This window comes from Sinocyclocheilus grahami, unplaced genomic scaffold (assembly GCF_001515645.1).
Source record: "Sinocyclocheilus grahami isolate Dianchi unplaced genomic scaffold, SAMN03320097.WGS_v1.1 scaffold106.1, whole genome shotgun sequence".
In the NCBI taxonomy this organism is placed as follows: domain Eukaryota; kingdom Metazoa; phylum Chordata; class Actinopteri; order Cypriniformes; family Cyprinidae; genus Sinocyclocheilus; species Sinocyclocheilus grahami.
In genome coordinates this window covers 1,019,826-1,034,718 of record NW_015505285.1, presented here as the reverse complement: position 1 = coordinate 1,034,718, position 14,893 = coordinate 1,019,826, and the positions used below count along the sequence as shown (strand labels likewise).

The window sequence follows — 14,893 nt, the reverse complement described above, 5'->3', positions numbered from 1 at the left end:
CACACACACACACACACACACACACACACACACACACACACACAGTAAATATGGAAATATATGTATATTGTTTCAAGTTTTGGGCCAGAAAAAAAGAAAGATACCAATACTGAAAGGATTAATACTGCAACAAATGTGCATTAAATTGATCAAAAGTGACAGTAATAACTTTTTCAAATAAATGTTGTTCCTTTGAACTTTTCTTTTATCATGAAAGAATCCTGATCATGGTTTCCACAAAAATATTAAGCAGCACAACTGTTTTCAACATTGATAATAATAAGAAATGTTTAAGCAGCAAATGAGCATATCAGAATGATTTCTGAAGGATCATTTGACATGATTGACATTACAATTTTTACAATATTACTGATTGTACTGTATTTTTGGTCAACTAAATGCAGCCTTGAGCATTAAACTATCTTACAGGCCGTGAACTTTTGAAAGGATCGGTAATATAAACTGTAATGTTCACTGCAGTTTATATTTACATTCAGCATTGTTTTGCTCTACTATCACAACTATCACAAGCCAGTTAATGAAGAACCACTGCACTATGCTACAATTTTACAATTTCATGTTTAGTGCACAGCCATGTTTATTATGCTTTGTCATAGGCTCACCGGGTCAAATAAGTGCAAACATACTTATCCATTAAATGCCATTCTGATTATGCTACTGATTCTGATGTGGAGCAGAGTTATGTAAAGCGCTGTGTGTGGGCAGCTCAGTGATGCCTGGATCCAGAACCTGTCTGTAGGATGTGTGTATGTGTGGGCATCAAGTGCCCCTGTCAACAGTATAAGTGTGTAGGTGTGATTGAGTGCTTTATGGTTTAAACAAAAGGTAGTTGTGTGTATAAATGTGCATGGTTCATTGAGTTTATTCAAGCCAGTTTTATTGTGAGTGTGTGTGTGCATATATACTGACAATGTAGACATTTGATCCTGAGTGTGTTTGGATTTCTGCCCAGATTTTCTCTCAGGGATGTTACACGAGCCCTTCATTCATTTTCAGACACACACATTCGTCACACGTACTATTGATCTAATAATTGGCCAGTGGCATCTGTCCTCTCCGATCAATGTCCGGCACTAAAGATCACAAGCCAATCAGCTCAGCACGTCACTGTGCCTGACAGACAAACAGGAAGGATTGTGTAGCATATCCCAGAATTCCACACCACCAAAATCGTCTCTAAGAAACCTCTCCATCGCCTAAGTGGTGCTAATTAAGCTCTGTTAGTAATTCTTACACACTCTGATCTGGAGCTTAGCAGATAATTACCTCTCTGGAGACTGTCATGCAGTGTTTGGGAATTTGGACTCATGTTATCCTGGACCTCTCAGTTTCAAAAACACCACGATTTGGTCTCAGTCATCACAGAATGTTATGAAGTTATTTTACTCTAAATTAAAGAAATAAATCATGTTGTCTTTATGAATGGCCACTACTGTGCTAAAAATACCAGTGTGAAGAGTTCAAAACACTGTTTTTCAATCCAGCTCAATGAAATGTTTAAAGATGGGGTGGAAATCCATACTGTACATTCGGCATTTCTGTTTCTCTTCATCATTACTACTAAACCTCATCCAATTCACCAGGGAAAAAAAACAATACTCCTAACTAATAATATCTGCAGTTACAAAACAAAAACTTCCTGAACCTTCTTTTACAGTGACCCTAATATTTATTTTGTACACTTCTAGATACTTAGGTCACGTTAAAAATATCTGTACACAAAACACTGTAACCAGCTGAAAACAAATGTTTAGTTTCCCTCAAATTTACACAGGTTTCGTAGCAGGTCAAGTTCAATATACACTACAGTTAAAAATTTTGGGGGTGGTAGGACTTTTTTCATGTTTTTGAAAGAAGTCTCTTATGCTGAAAGTTGAAATTTTTTTTTACATTTATTTGAAATAGAAATAGGCCTATTTAACATTATAAATATATTTCCAGTTGCTTTAGAAAAAAAAAAAACTTGATATTTGATATTTTTTTTTATTACTGTCCCCACATGTTTGAACAGTAGTGTACTGTATATAATTCATTATATATTATAAATATGGCTTAAGTGTCCAAATATAGGGGTCAGTGTACTATATATTATGCACACTGTATATTATACACACACAATTGCAAAAAACAGCAACAAACCTGCTGGCTCTGTGCTCTTTCTGTACTGGTCAAGGCTGGACAGTTGGTTGGCACTCTCAAGGGATAGTTTGTTATTGAGGTAAAGAAAGAGTACAATCACAAGAAAGATGAACACACCAATGCCAGACAGGAACCCCAGAGCCTCAGGAGACACTGTGGAGAGAAAGAGAGAGATTTATTTATTACTCCAATAAGGTACATTGAAAATGAGATGAAATGAGATTCAATCAGCATTCAAATTTGGATTCAAACCAAATAGGGTTTCCATTACTTCTGACTTTCCTTAAAGGGGTCCTATTTTGCTCTTTTACAAAGTCTTGATTTTGTTTTGGGAACAGGCTCTCATACTAGGTTGTTCGAAAAATATATTATTTTCCACATATTTTCACATTATTACAACACCTCTCTCTCCAGTCTGGCATGAACGGCTCGAATAGTTCCTGTATCAAATGAAGGCCCGCCTTCTGAAATACGAAATGTGCTGTGATTGGTTAGCTGGGCCAGTGTGTGTTGTGATTGGCACTACTCGGCGCCTGGTCGGGAAATGTCACGCCCCTTACCATAGCTGCCTGCGAGCTTCAATCGAGTCGTTTGTTGTAGTTTTTGAAAAGTGATTTCTGTTAAATAAAATATCTCCTTTTGAAGTGGACTTTGAACTTTGTAAATTTGCAATAATAAATCTTTTTTTATGCTCAAACATCGACATTACTGACTAACTAAAGTTGAAAAAGCATATTAGGACCCCTTTAAATGTCCAGTTCTGGAAATTCAAATTTTGAAATCCATGTTTTGTGTGACAGTGAGAACATATTCATATTCAGTACTTTGTCTTTTAAAGCAGATTTCTGCTTGATCTAGGATCAGTGAATCAAGTGAGCAGCACTTAAAAATAAAGAGAAAGGCATTAGTCTAGAGTCTAGACATTACTGAGAGAAAGAGACCAGCCATACAGAAACAGAGCAAAGATGAAATGTTCACAGTAGGTGCAAAGGGTTTAACCTGATCACCTTCCTTCACTCATCAAAAACCACAGAGATGGTAGAATGTAACTGCAAGACTATCTGCTAGTCCTGCTCTATGTGGCCACATATTTCAGGATGACAGAGGGAAATGACCCAGTTCCAGATGGTTGGTTTCCCACTTAGGGAAGAAATAAACGTACCAGCGATGATTTCTGCACTGAACTGAATCACAGCTTTCTGTGAGTGTGAATTTGACTCTAAAGTTCCACACATACACCCATTCTGCAAGAGTAAGTGTGAATTATTCACACAAATTATGCAATGTGATTCTGTCCCATCAACCTCTCTGTCCCACAGGGTCTGACAGGAAGAGTTAAATATTAAAAAGAGAAATCCTTCCATTTTAAATCACTTTAAAAATCACTCTATTACGGCTATCTAGAATATCACTCTGTACTTTTTTTCATTGGAATTCTAAAACTAAAATCTGTTATCTCTAGGGTGCTGGTTAAAAGTTACAATGAGCTACAAATGTGTCACTGGTAGAAACCATACAAAATATAATTATGGCTGTAAAGTCAGGGGTAACTCTAAGAGTTAAAAAATGACCAATAAATCATACTACAGATTTACAGTATTGATGATAAGAATGAAATTTGTGATGTTGCCAAAGGCTAATCAGGGTAAGATGAGGTCAAAAGTTATTATGTCAGGGTCACTACTTTGCCGGAATGGACAGAATCCATAATGCTCCATTCCAGAGTGTGAAAAAAACAAAATAAAAGAATGTTCCATGGAATGATCTTTGTTACATAACAGCAGCTCTTAACCATGGCAACAGAGTTCCTGCTGTCACTGATCCTGTTCAGCCAGTTAACTGCGTAATCTAGCTAGCTGCTGCTGTTTTTAGCACGCGGGAGGACATCACAATACAGGACAAACAATGGCCAAATGCAAATGATGACACTCTTTTGTCTTGGTGGACACTGTGAAGAGACAGACATTATTAAAGTAACATAATTAGCAAAATTCTTGAGAAAACAGCAAACTTTGAAAATAATACCTGTTAGGTATAGTGAACCTGATGTCTGTTGTTTGTTTAGCCTATAGTCATGTACACAACACATTTGTGTGCATGCGACAGTAATGCAGTGGGCTGATGGAAATTTGAAATCTAATTTTCCTTGATGTTTGCCACAGTGCTTCCTGACAACAAAGACACTAACATCCCTACTGCATCTAAACAATTACAAACTGCGGTAAGACATCAATAGCATAAGAGAACAATAACAACAGGATAAATTATTATATACTTTAGCACTGGTGTATGACTCACAGATTTAAAACAGATACAAGGCTGATAAACATCCTAAAATATACAGTAACTGCTACGCAAAAAGACACTTAATTAATTTCTATGCCTGTTTCTGAATGTAGGCAATGAGAGAGTTAATACAGTCTTTGAGTGTTTGAGGTGATTCTGGTCAAACAAACACTTATAAAACAGCTCTCCCCCTGAAAAAAAATCAGCTATTTTTAGTAATGCTAATTGATTTACAGCCCGTGTTTCCTGATCAGTTCAATGAAAACATTTCCCTCATAACCCACTTGCCTCCTCTTCCCCCTCATGTTTCCTCTTTCTGTTCTGTCATTTATAATTATTTCTGGTTTCTGTTCTTTCATGTTCTATTTGAAATATACTTAGTATACTTAGCTCACTGTAAGGTACATTTAACCATCTTGCAGATGGGAAAAAAATTAAATAGTCACAAGTCCTTCTGAAAGTCCTGCAGTCAGATGCCAATTTAATCAAAGAGGCCTGAGTCACAGACATCAATAACAGGACAAATAATCCACTGTACTCAGAGTTCTTCCTGTCAGTCTCCACACACAGAGGGGAGGTGACAGAAGAAACAGACAGCGTTCGGTACGCTCAGTGCTCAAAGAGGGAACATTTACAGTAGGCTTTTTAAATCTGCACAGTTTTAAAGGAACTATTCACCTGAAAATAAAATGTCAAGCGGATAATATGTAAAGTGGAAAGATATGTAAACTGGGTTATTTGATGCAATTAGTACATTAATATTTTGTGGGAGAAAGAAAAAGTTAAAAACCAGTTATTATTGTATAGGTGAAACTTTTAAATGTTGGAGAAGAATTTGCAAAGTGATGAAAATTAGTGTTCAGGAGATAGTTTGTTTAAGGGAAATAGCAAGAGACCCAGATTTTAAACCAAATACTTTTGATGATGTATTTAAGGTTTGGGCTAGCAAAGGACATAAAAGATTTGATCAAATTTACGGAGATAATGAGGTGGAGACATTTGAGAACGCAGAGAAAAAATACATATTGTCTAGGAAATTATTTTACAAATATCTTCAAATAAGAAGTTATCTAAAGGATGAGATTGAAATAAAAACTTTAGATGATATTCACCCTCTGTTGCTTTTTATGATTAAAGTTAGTAAAATCAATATACTAGACAACTTGATAGGACAAATAAAAAGTATATTCAAAGAAATTAAGGATAGGGGTTTATATAATATTAAGACAAAATGGGAAATTGAATTAGACCATAAAATAACAGAAGATTGGAAACAAAGTTTAAAAGAAAATCTAAAGACTACACAATCTCCATATTGGCAAGAATATGCTTGGAAAATTAGTATGCGAAATTTTATAACACCAGAAGTATCTTCCAAAAATAATCATTTGTTTTCAGGATATTGGAAAAGTTGTGGTTAAAGCTAATTACACTCATATATTTTATACTTGTAAAATAATAATAAAAATTCTGGACAGAAGTAATTTATGCAATAGAAGAAATTTTTAAGAAATCAAATATAATAAAGATACTAAATATAGTTTTGGGTATAGGACCTATGCTACTTAGTAAAGATGAGTTATATGAGTTAACATGCTGTTTTCCATGAAATTACAATGAACGGAGACTTGAAAAATTGTGAATCAATTTTGAATAAACAGTAAATAAATGCAAAGCCAAAATGTACAATACCATTCAAAAATTTGGAGTTGGTTATGCTGGGTACACACTAAAAGATTTTTAAAATGTGAGAGACCACAAACACGAGGACAAAAAATCCTAGATTTAACCATTTTGCTCCTATAGTATGTGGTGTGCCGCAGTGTTCCCCCCACACATCAGGATTTCTGATCGTAAATATTCAACATGTTAAGATCATAAGATCATCTTTAGAACCACCAAGATAATCGGGACATTACCTAGGATTGTCAGAAAGGGAGAAATCGGCCCAAAATCAGCCCGATTATCTTGTGGTGTGTACCCAGAATTTGATTTTTAGTCTTCAGTGTCACACGATCCTTCAGAAATCATTCTAATATGCAGATTTGGCATAAATGTCTTTATAGTAAATTGTAACATTATAAATTTCACTGATCAATTTAATGCATCCTTGCTCAGTTAGTTTAAAAAAACTAAATTTTAATGTTTTTAAATTTCTTTTAAAAACACGTTTACATGATAGTGTCAGTAATAGCATAATTTATAGGTTTGGGTGAACTATGCAAAACTATTTAAAAACGGCACATAACAGTAACAATATGATTTAATGCTCTTTTATTAGACCAATAAAAATGATTGTGACTACATAAATCTAGCTACAATATAATACAGTATCCTTCTAAATCAGAGGAAACTGCAAATCAATAGGGCTGAAAAAATTTAAATGAGACTTGAAAAATTGTGAATCAATTTTGAATAAACAGTAAATAAATGCAAAGCCAAAATGTACAATACCATTCAAAAATTTGGAGTTGGTTATGCTGGGTACACACTAAAAGATTTTTAAAATGTGAGAGACCACAAACACGAGGACAAAAAATCCTAGATTTAACCATTTTGCTCCTATAGTATGTGGTGTGCCGCAGTGTTCCCCCCACACATCAGGATTTCTGATCATAAATATTCAACATGTTAAGATCATAAGATCATCTTTAGAACCACCAAGATAATCGGGACATTACCTAGGATTGTCAGAAAGGGAGAAATCGGCCCAAAATCAGCCCGATTATCTTGTGGTGTGTACCCAGAATTTGATTCAGAAATCATTTTAATATGCAGATTTGGCATAAATGTCTTTATAGTAAATTGTAACATTATAAATTTCACTGATCAATTTAATGCATCCTTGCTCAGTTAGTTTAAAAAAACTAAATTTTAATGTTTTTAAATTTCTTTTAAAAACACGTTTACATGATAGTGTCAGTAATAGCATAATTTATAGGTTTGGGTGAACTATGCAAAACTATTTAAAAACGGCACATAACAGTAACAATATGATTTAATGCTCTTTTATTAGACCAATAAAAATGATTGTGACTACATAAATCTAGCTACAATATAATACAGTATCCTTCTAAATCAGAGGAAACTGCAAATCAATAGGGCTGAAAAAATTTAAATTGGGCGAAAGAAAGAAAGAAAGCTTCTGATGTCTGTGAAACAGAGAAAACCCCTTGAGTCTATGTTAGGAGTCTGCACACATATTGCACAATGCAGAACTGCATTTCTGATGTAAATCCAGGTCATCAGACAGAAAATCACCTGAGCCAGGACAGAATCTGGGCCAGAGAATAGCGGGACAGAACAGGTGCATCTGGAGTAAAGACACTGCTGAGCCATTCAAACCAAAGAAAGCAGGCCAAAGAGGAGAGAAACTCAAACTACACTACATCTTGCCCTTAAAACACCCTAAACACAAATCCAGAGTGACCACATCTAACATAAATAAATCTACCTCAAATAAATCTGTACTAAACAATGCATACTTACACTTCTTCTTTAATGTGACATGTCAGAGACAGTTTGTGTATAGCAATGATTCAAATAACCATCTTTGCACATCTTTTAATGGTAAATTAGTATCATAGCTAGAAATGGCCTTCTTCTTAGATACTGTTGGCTGGTTCTGTTGTCATAGAAACAGGTAAAAGCATGTCAGGATGCTTAGCCACCTCTGAATTACAAAATACTACAGACACAAAAACACTCACAAGAAACATTGCACACTGTTGTATACTCCAACATAACAACAGACCATAAGTGCTCTCAGAGGCCCACACACACACCCTCAGTCATAACACCCTCACACACACACACACACACACACACACACACACACACACACACACACACACACACACACACACACACACACACACACAAACATAGACAAGAGTGCCCTGTACACTCAGAGAGATATACTGCAACGTAATCTGAAACACAACCATATATGTCTGCTAAATGATGCTGCAAACACACACATAATGTCTAGTCATACTTGAATAGAGAGGGAGCAGGCAGCACCTCCATTACCAGATTTTATAGGCCTCATAAATAGCTACGCTTTTGAAGGACATTAAAATATCATCAAGCCAGCAGGATTTAACATTGGTCTGTTTAAACTTAAAGTGTTTTCATTATAAAACAGCACTACACTCTTAAAAATAAAGGTGCTTCAAAAGGTTCTTCAAGCGATTCCATAGAAGAACCATTTTTGGTTCCACAAAGAACCATTCAGTCAAAGGTTCTTTAAAGAACCATCTCTTTCTTACCTTTTTATAATCTGAAGAACCTTCTTTCACCACAAAGAACCTTTTGGGAAACAGAAAGGTTCTTCAGATGTTAAAGGTTCTTTATGGAACCATTTAGACAAAAAGGTTCTTCTATGGCATCGTGAAGCACCTTTATTTTTAAGAGTGTAGTGTGTAGTTTCTGCAGAGCTGTTCCTCTTTTTCTTCTCTCATGCTGCTTTCTGTCATTCTCATTATGCCAAACTGTCATATTTCTGTCTCTCTCCTTCTTTATCCCTGTGCAGTTCATGTTAAGCTACTAATAAACTGCAGCTAACTAGCTATAAAAAAGCAGTTTGAGGTAATTTAATACTCTTTTTTTTTTTACACACAGGATAGTTGGATATAGCGATATACCATGCACATTTTAAGAAATCAAAATAAACACCACCAATAAAATTAGATACAGCACCATTTGTATATGAAATGACAGCTAGATTATGCGTAATACAATGTAATAGATCTCATTTTGTAAAATGATTGTAATAAAAATTATACCGTATATCATGGCAAATAATAATCCAATAACATTTAAAAGATCTGATTCACCAGAATGAATCAGACTTCCCAAAGCTTCATATAATTAGAAGGAGGACATTATAGGACATATCTGATAATTAATTGAAATTCACATGGTTGTAAAGCTGTGTTGAAAACATTAATAGAGCAATTTGTTATGCTATACTGCTTGGAAAAGTAACTTGTTACTGGAAAAGCTACTCTAAAACAACTAAACTACTGTCTCACCACAAATACATGTACAGTACTTAAGCTTGTAGCATCTCAACTTTAGTGAGTCACTCCATAACACTCATCTCAGCTATAACCTGTCAGGAAACTAGCATTAGCCACAGCAGGAACGTCCTGTCAACAAACACCTATGACTTTGACTGACAGTGGACAGATGTTGCCTGAGGAGTGTACAAACTAACACAAACACACTATACACATACAGGTGGTGAATAACTTGTCTTCTGAAAGTATTCTTGGACAGCTCAACTGTGATATGATACAATTATGTTAATAAAAAAAATGATCTAAGCATTCACAGTCAACACAGATGTGGTCTCGAGTGTCATTTAGGCTTGGACCAAAAAAAAAAAAAACGAAATCATGTCTAAATAGGGTCATCAGTACTGATGGGTTCAGCTCTGCAGAGGCCCAGTGCTCATCCGGTCCACCTGGACCATTAAACTTTATTACACTAGGGCCACAGATCCTCACTAATGATGTTAAATCTGCCGAGACTGAGCTCTCACTAAACACACAAGCCAGCCGATAACAAATAAGACAGCTGGACAAACCCCTGAGGAACTCAGAAACAGCAGCACTATCCAACAAAATGTTTAATGTCTCATCCACTGAAAGCCTTCAGTACATCTAGTTTCTCTCTTGTGCGCAGTAAAAATATTTCTCGTACACATAATCTTTATTTTTATACACACTTTAAACACATAAATTCACACACGGTTTGCAACCTTTCTTCCTTTTCACAGGGATAATTAAAGAATTGATCAAACCATGACAATCTTTCTGAGAGGATATTGGACAAAAAGTTAGGTTTGACAACATACACACTTAGACAACAAAAAGGCTGATGGTAAACACTGAAATATGAAAGCTCAACATAACAGACACAACAAGGAAAGTGCACAAAAGGTCAAATAATGACACATCAACATAGTTCCAAATACATTTAAGAAGACAGACAGACATGGACAGGCATGAACAGAGATCAAAATGGTCTCTTTCGGTATGGAAAGCAAAAAAAAAAACATCCAGACCAGCATAAATGTGCCATGTCTTGGTTCAAAGCAGCAGTAAAGGACAGGTGGCAGCCATTTTATGTTTAAACTGGCCGCTTACCTTTTCTGATGCAGATAAGCTCATGTACTCCACAATTCCGCTCTCCACCTGCAGAAACAAAACACATTTAATGACAGACAATACACACATGCAACAACCAGTGTTGGAGAAAGTTACTTTTGTAATTTGCATTGCAATTTTGCTTTACTCCCTAAAAAAGTAACTAATTACTTTACTTGGTTACGTTTTATGGAAAGTAATGCATTACGTTACTTTTGCTTTCCTTTTTAAATCTGCACTGGGCTTACTTGTTTGTTTTTAATATTAAAAAGTTCTTCTTTTGCAAATGTAAAAGCCCTTTTACAACAAAAGCGAAATGAATGAGCCTCAGGCTGAAGGAAATGTACATTCACGTCTGTACAGTAGAGGGCGCAGCTCAAACAGATTGCATGAAGAATATGACGCAGGAGAAGAAAGTTCAACACTATTAAGCAATAACAAAAATGAAACGCAAATGTGTCATTTTTGCTTAGTATGGTTGAATTGGATCATCGAAAGTCAGTAGCAAAGAAATTGGTTAATAAAATGGGATTAAATACATAAATTATATTTGTCTTATTTAACATTGAATTATTGCAGGTTTGTATAATATTCTGAGTTTGCATTTGACTGTTTTTATTAATTTTGAGGAATACTGAATTTGTTTTTGTTCATATTTAGTCTAGAACTACAGTAAGCATCACGTTCTGCACAAGACAGCATAAGAGCTGTCAGTCAACACATGGAGAAAAAAAGTAACTGGAGTTACTTATTTAAAAAAGTAAATCTGATATTTCCTTCTAAATTAAAAAGTAATGCGTTACTTTAAGAGTTACTTAAAAAAGTAATCTGATTACGTAACTTGCGTTACTTGTAATGCGTTACCCCCAACACTGGCAACAACACATTAAACAGAGACACAAACATAGAAAAAGACAGACACTTATAACTGATGCACATGACACTTTAAGACTTTATCACATTGACAAAACACTGGACACTATGAATCCATGAAACAATGTGAGATTTGACACGAGAAAAATCTTTGTGTTGATATTTGACACCTTGAATCGGTGCTGTTATTTTTTAATTAAAACTAAATTCAAGCAACTAAGCAGTTTAAACCTCAAGGGCTCTTTACACTGTTTAAGGCATAAGGCCTTCAAATAAGAAAAAGTAATTAAAACTAAAAGCTAAAACTCTATAAATACTATATATATACACACACATTTAAAAAAATGAAATAAATTAAATAAAAATGACAAATGCATACAACAACATTTCAAAACTAAAACATTTAAATGAAAAAATAAATAAATAAAAATAAATAAAGCTAAAAACAATTCAAAAATATTAAAAGAACAAAAAGGTATGAGTATAATAATGATTCTAACATAACACTAAGCCAAACACCAAAAAACAACTACATATGTGTATGTACAGCCACACACATATACACATATATATAAATACATTAAATATATATATATATATATATATTATTTCATTTCCATTTTGTATGTTGAAGTACTGAAATAACTCAAAATAAATAAAAGTAAAACTTAATAAAAAGCCTATACAGACATAATAAAAAAACTAATAAAATGACAACATTACTACAACTGTAACTAAAACTAAAATAGATAACTAATACAAATCAAAGTACATTAGATCATCAGTAATCCTAAAAAAATAACACTGAGGCAAACACACATGCTAAAATAACAACAACTTACTGACACATAGTAAGAACTAGATTATAAAAAAACTGAAACAGAAGTGGAAAGAGGAGAGATAAAAAGCGATACTTATTAATATTACATTTTAAATTGTTTATAATGAGATTATAGTTACATTTTTACATATTACATGATTACATATTTTCACACAATGGCCATAAATTATTCATAAATTATTGATGCAGTGATTACCAAATATTTTGTCAGCCAAACTCCTTAAACAACAGATTCAGATGTTTCAGTTCTCTGATATCGGTTAATGGTCACATTGACATGCAGGTAAACAAATGAAATATTTCTATTTTTAATGTTCAAGTGTTTAAATTATTTTTATTTTACATTAAATTTTATGATTTAGGATCATATGATGTTGCTAAAAAGAACATTATTTTATGTATTTGTTGTAATGAAATGTGTTTATGCGGTTTAAGGTACAAAAAACACATTATTTTCCACATACTGTACATTATTGTTTCTCCACTATGCCCTGCCTTTCTGAAACGCTTCGATTTTTACAAAGCTCATCGGTCTGAAAAGTGAGGTGTGCTGTGATTGGCCAGCTATCCAGTGCGTTGTGATTGGCCGAATACCTCAAGCGTGAGACGGAAATGTTACGCCCCTTACCATATTGTGATGCCCTGTCCGGCCGGAGTGAAGAGACAAAAACATTAAAACCCATTATAAATGAGGCATTTGTTGCATCCAGTGGGGACAAAATTACGGATTATAATGACATATACTGTCTTTTTACGCATTGGATCGCGCCGCGTAAACATAAAACCATGTCTGCATTTGTGATCGGAGAAATGACAAACAACAAGCGCTACTCTACACTGCTCAAAACTCGCGTTTGAATTGTCAGTGGCAAATTCTTTAATATAAAAAACTTACTTACAGTCTGTGAGTCAGAACAGCCGGCATTGTAGTCTACTCTACCAGGATCAGGAAACCGTCCTCCATAAAATGTGCTGCACACATCTGAATATTTGGGTTGAACTGTTCTGGAACAGTGTTGTAAATACAACTTAACCACTGATTTCTAGTCGTGTCCTCTTTTGGAAGGCCAAACAAAGTAGTTTCGCGTTCACAATGAAACACAGAGTCACACGCGGCAGGCTTGAGTGAGCGGAGGCCGGCGGGCTAGAGTGAGCATTTAGGTAGGCGTGGTTGACTCTTAACTTTTATAAAGGATATCTCTTTGGATTTGAGAATTTAGTCTTTGCAACTTTACAGATCTTCTTAATGCACCAAGAGCTTGAATCACTTCAAAGAGAAAGTAAAAATGGAAATCACATCATATGACCCCTTTAATTATTACATATTTATCCACTCACAAACCCACTGCAGTTTTTACATTAAGCATAGTTTGGGAAACCCTGGTGTAATGTAATGTTTAATGCATTTTATGATGTTAATATAAAAAATGAATAAATTTTCTTTCTCTTTGCTTTTTTATAACAATGTGGTATGCTTAATGGTAAGATTAAAACAATTTAGATAAAGTAATCTAAAAAGTATTAGAATACATTACCTAAAATGAGTAACCTAAATTATGCTACTAACTACAGTTTTAATCGGTAATCAGTAACAGACTACTATTTAGTAATCCACCCAGCACTACTAACAGTAACATTTAAAACATGTTTTTTGGTATCAACCTTCTCAGACAACCTTTTAATGTGCCCTAGCATCTAACTTTGGCAAGCATAACCTACTGTAAGGCTTTAATATGCCCTGCTAAATAACCTCTCAAAGGTAATGAATTCAAACAGGGATCACTGTTGTGTTAATCTGAACTCTGTGCAGTTAAAACTCAGACACACAATCTCAGACATCACCTCAGCAGAACGGCTCACTTTACACTTTGCAGCTGTGCTCGGGTGTTTGCTGGGACAGTTCAGGTCAGAAATGTCTTTAAAGCTGAAAACCACACTCATGCATTAGAAAGCAGCAAAAAAGAGTTTCCATTATGTACAGCGTAAGACTAACCCATGATGGTCTGCAGAAGATTTCAGTTGCCAGTGGTTGGATTCAAACCTGGAACTGAGTGAAGTGACTGGGGTGTGGTCTCGATTCGTATGTCAAATTTGTACCTCGGCACGTTAAGTGGTAAAACATATGGACTGTGTCTATGTGATGACAATTAGCATTAATAATGTTCGAACACAAATGATGATGATGACCAATATCATATAGTAAGATGGTGAATCATTGTAGCTTTGACAACACAATACATTATATTTTAAAATATATTAAAATGGAAAACAGTCATTGTAACACTATTTCATAATATTATGGTTTTTACCGTATTTTAATCTAATAAATGCAGCCTTGGTGAGCACAGAGTTTATATTTAAACAATAATATTATAATATCATTTATATTTTTAAACATGTAAAATAAATATGATTGTGATTACTGGATGACATTGTCATTGTTATGTTTCTCAAACCTTCATACACAAAATTTACCCATTTGACCTCATTTTAATACAAGTATTTCTCAAACTAACAAATGAACAATAAATTGTCTCAAGAGCAATTTTTGAAGGGGACACAAATAATACCGCTAAAA

At 34.5% G+C, this 14,893-nt stretch overlaps 1 protein-coding gene across 1 annotated transcript in view; it reads right to left on the bottom strand.

Annotated features, from left to right (window-relative positions):
• The window catches only part of syt14a (synaptotagmin XIVa), a 54,637-nt gene that overhangs the window by 16,398 nt on the left and 23,346 nt on the right, over nt 1-14,893 (bottom strand). The window contains exons 3-4 of the mRNA XM_016276900.1: nt 10,602-10,649; nt 2,161-2,313 (exon numbers count right to left, since the gene is read on the bottom strand). Of these exons, the coding sequence (XP_016132386.1) occupies nt 2,161-2,313; nt 10,602-10,649 (201 nt within the window). The remainder of the gene's footprint in view (nt 1-2,160; nt 2,314-10,601; nt 10,650-14,893) is intronic.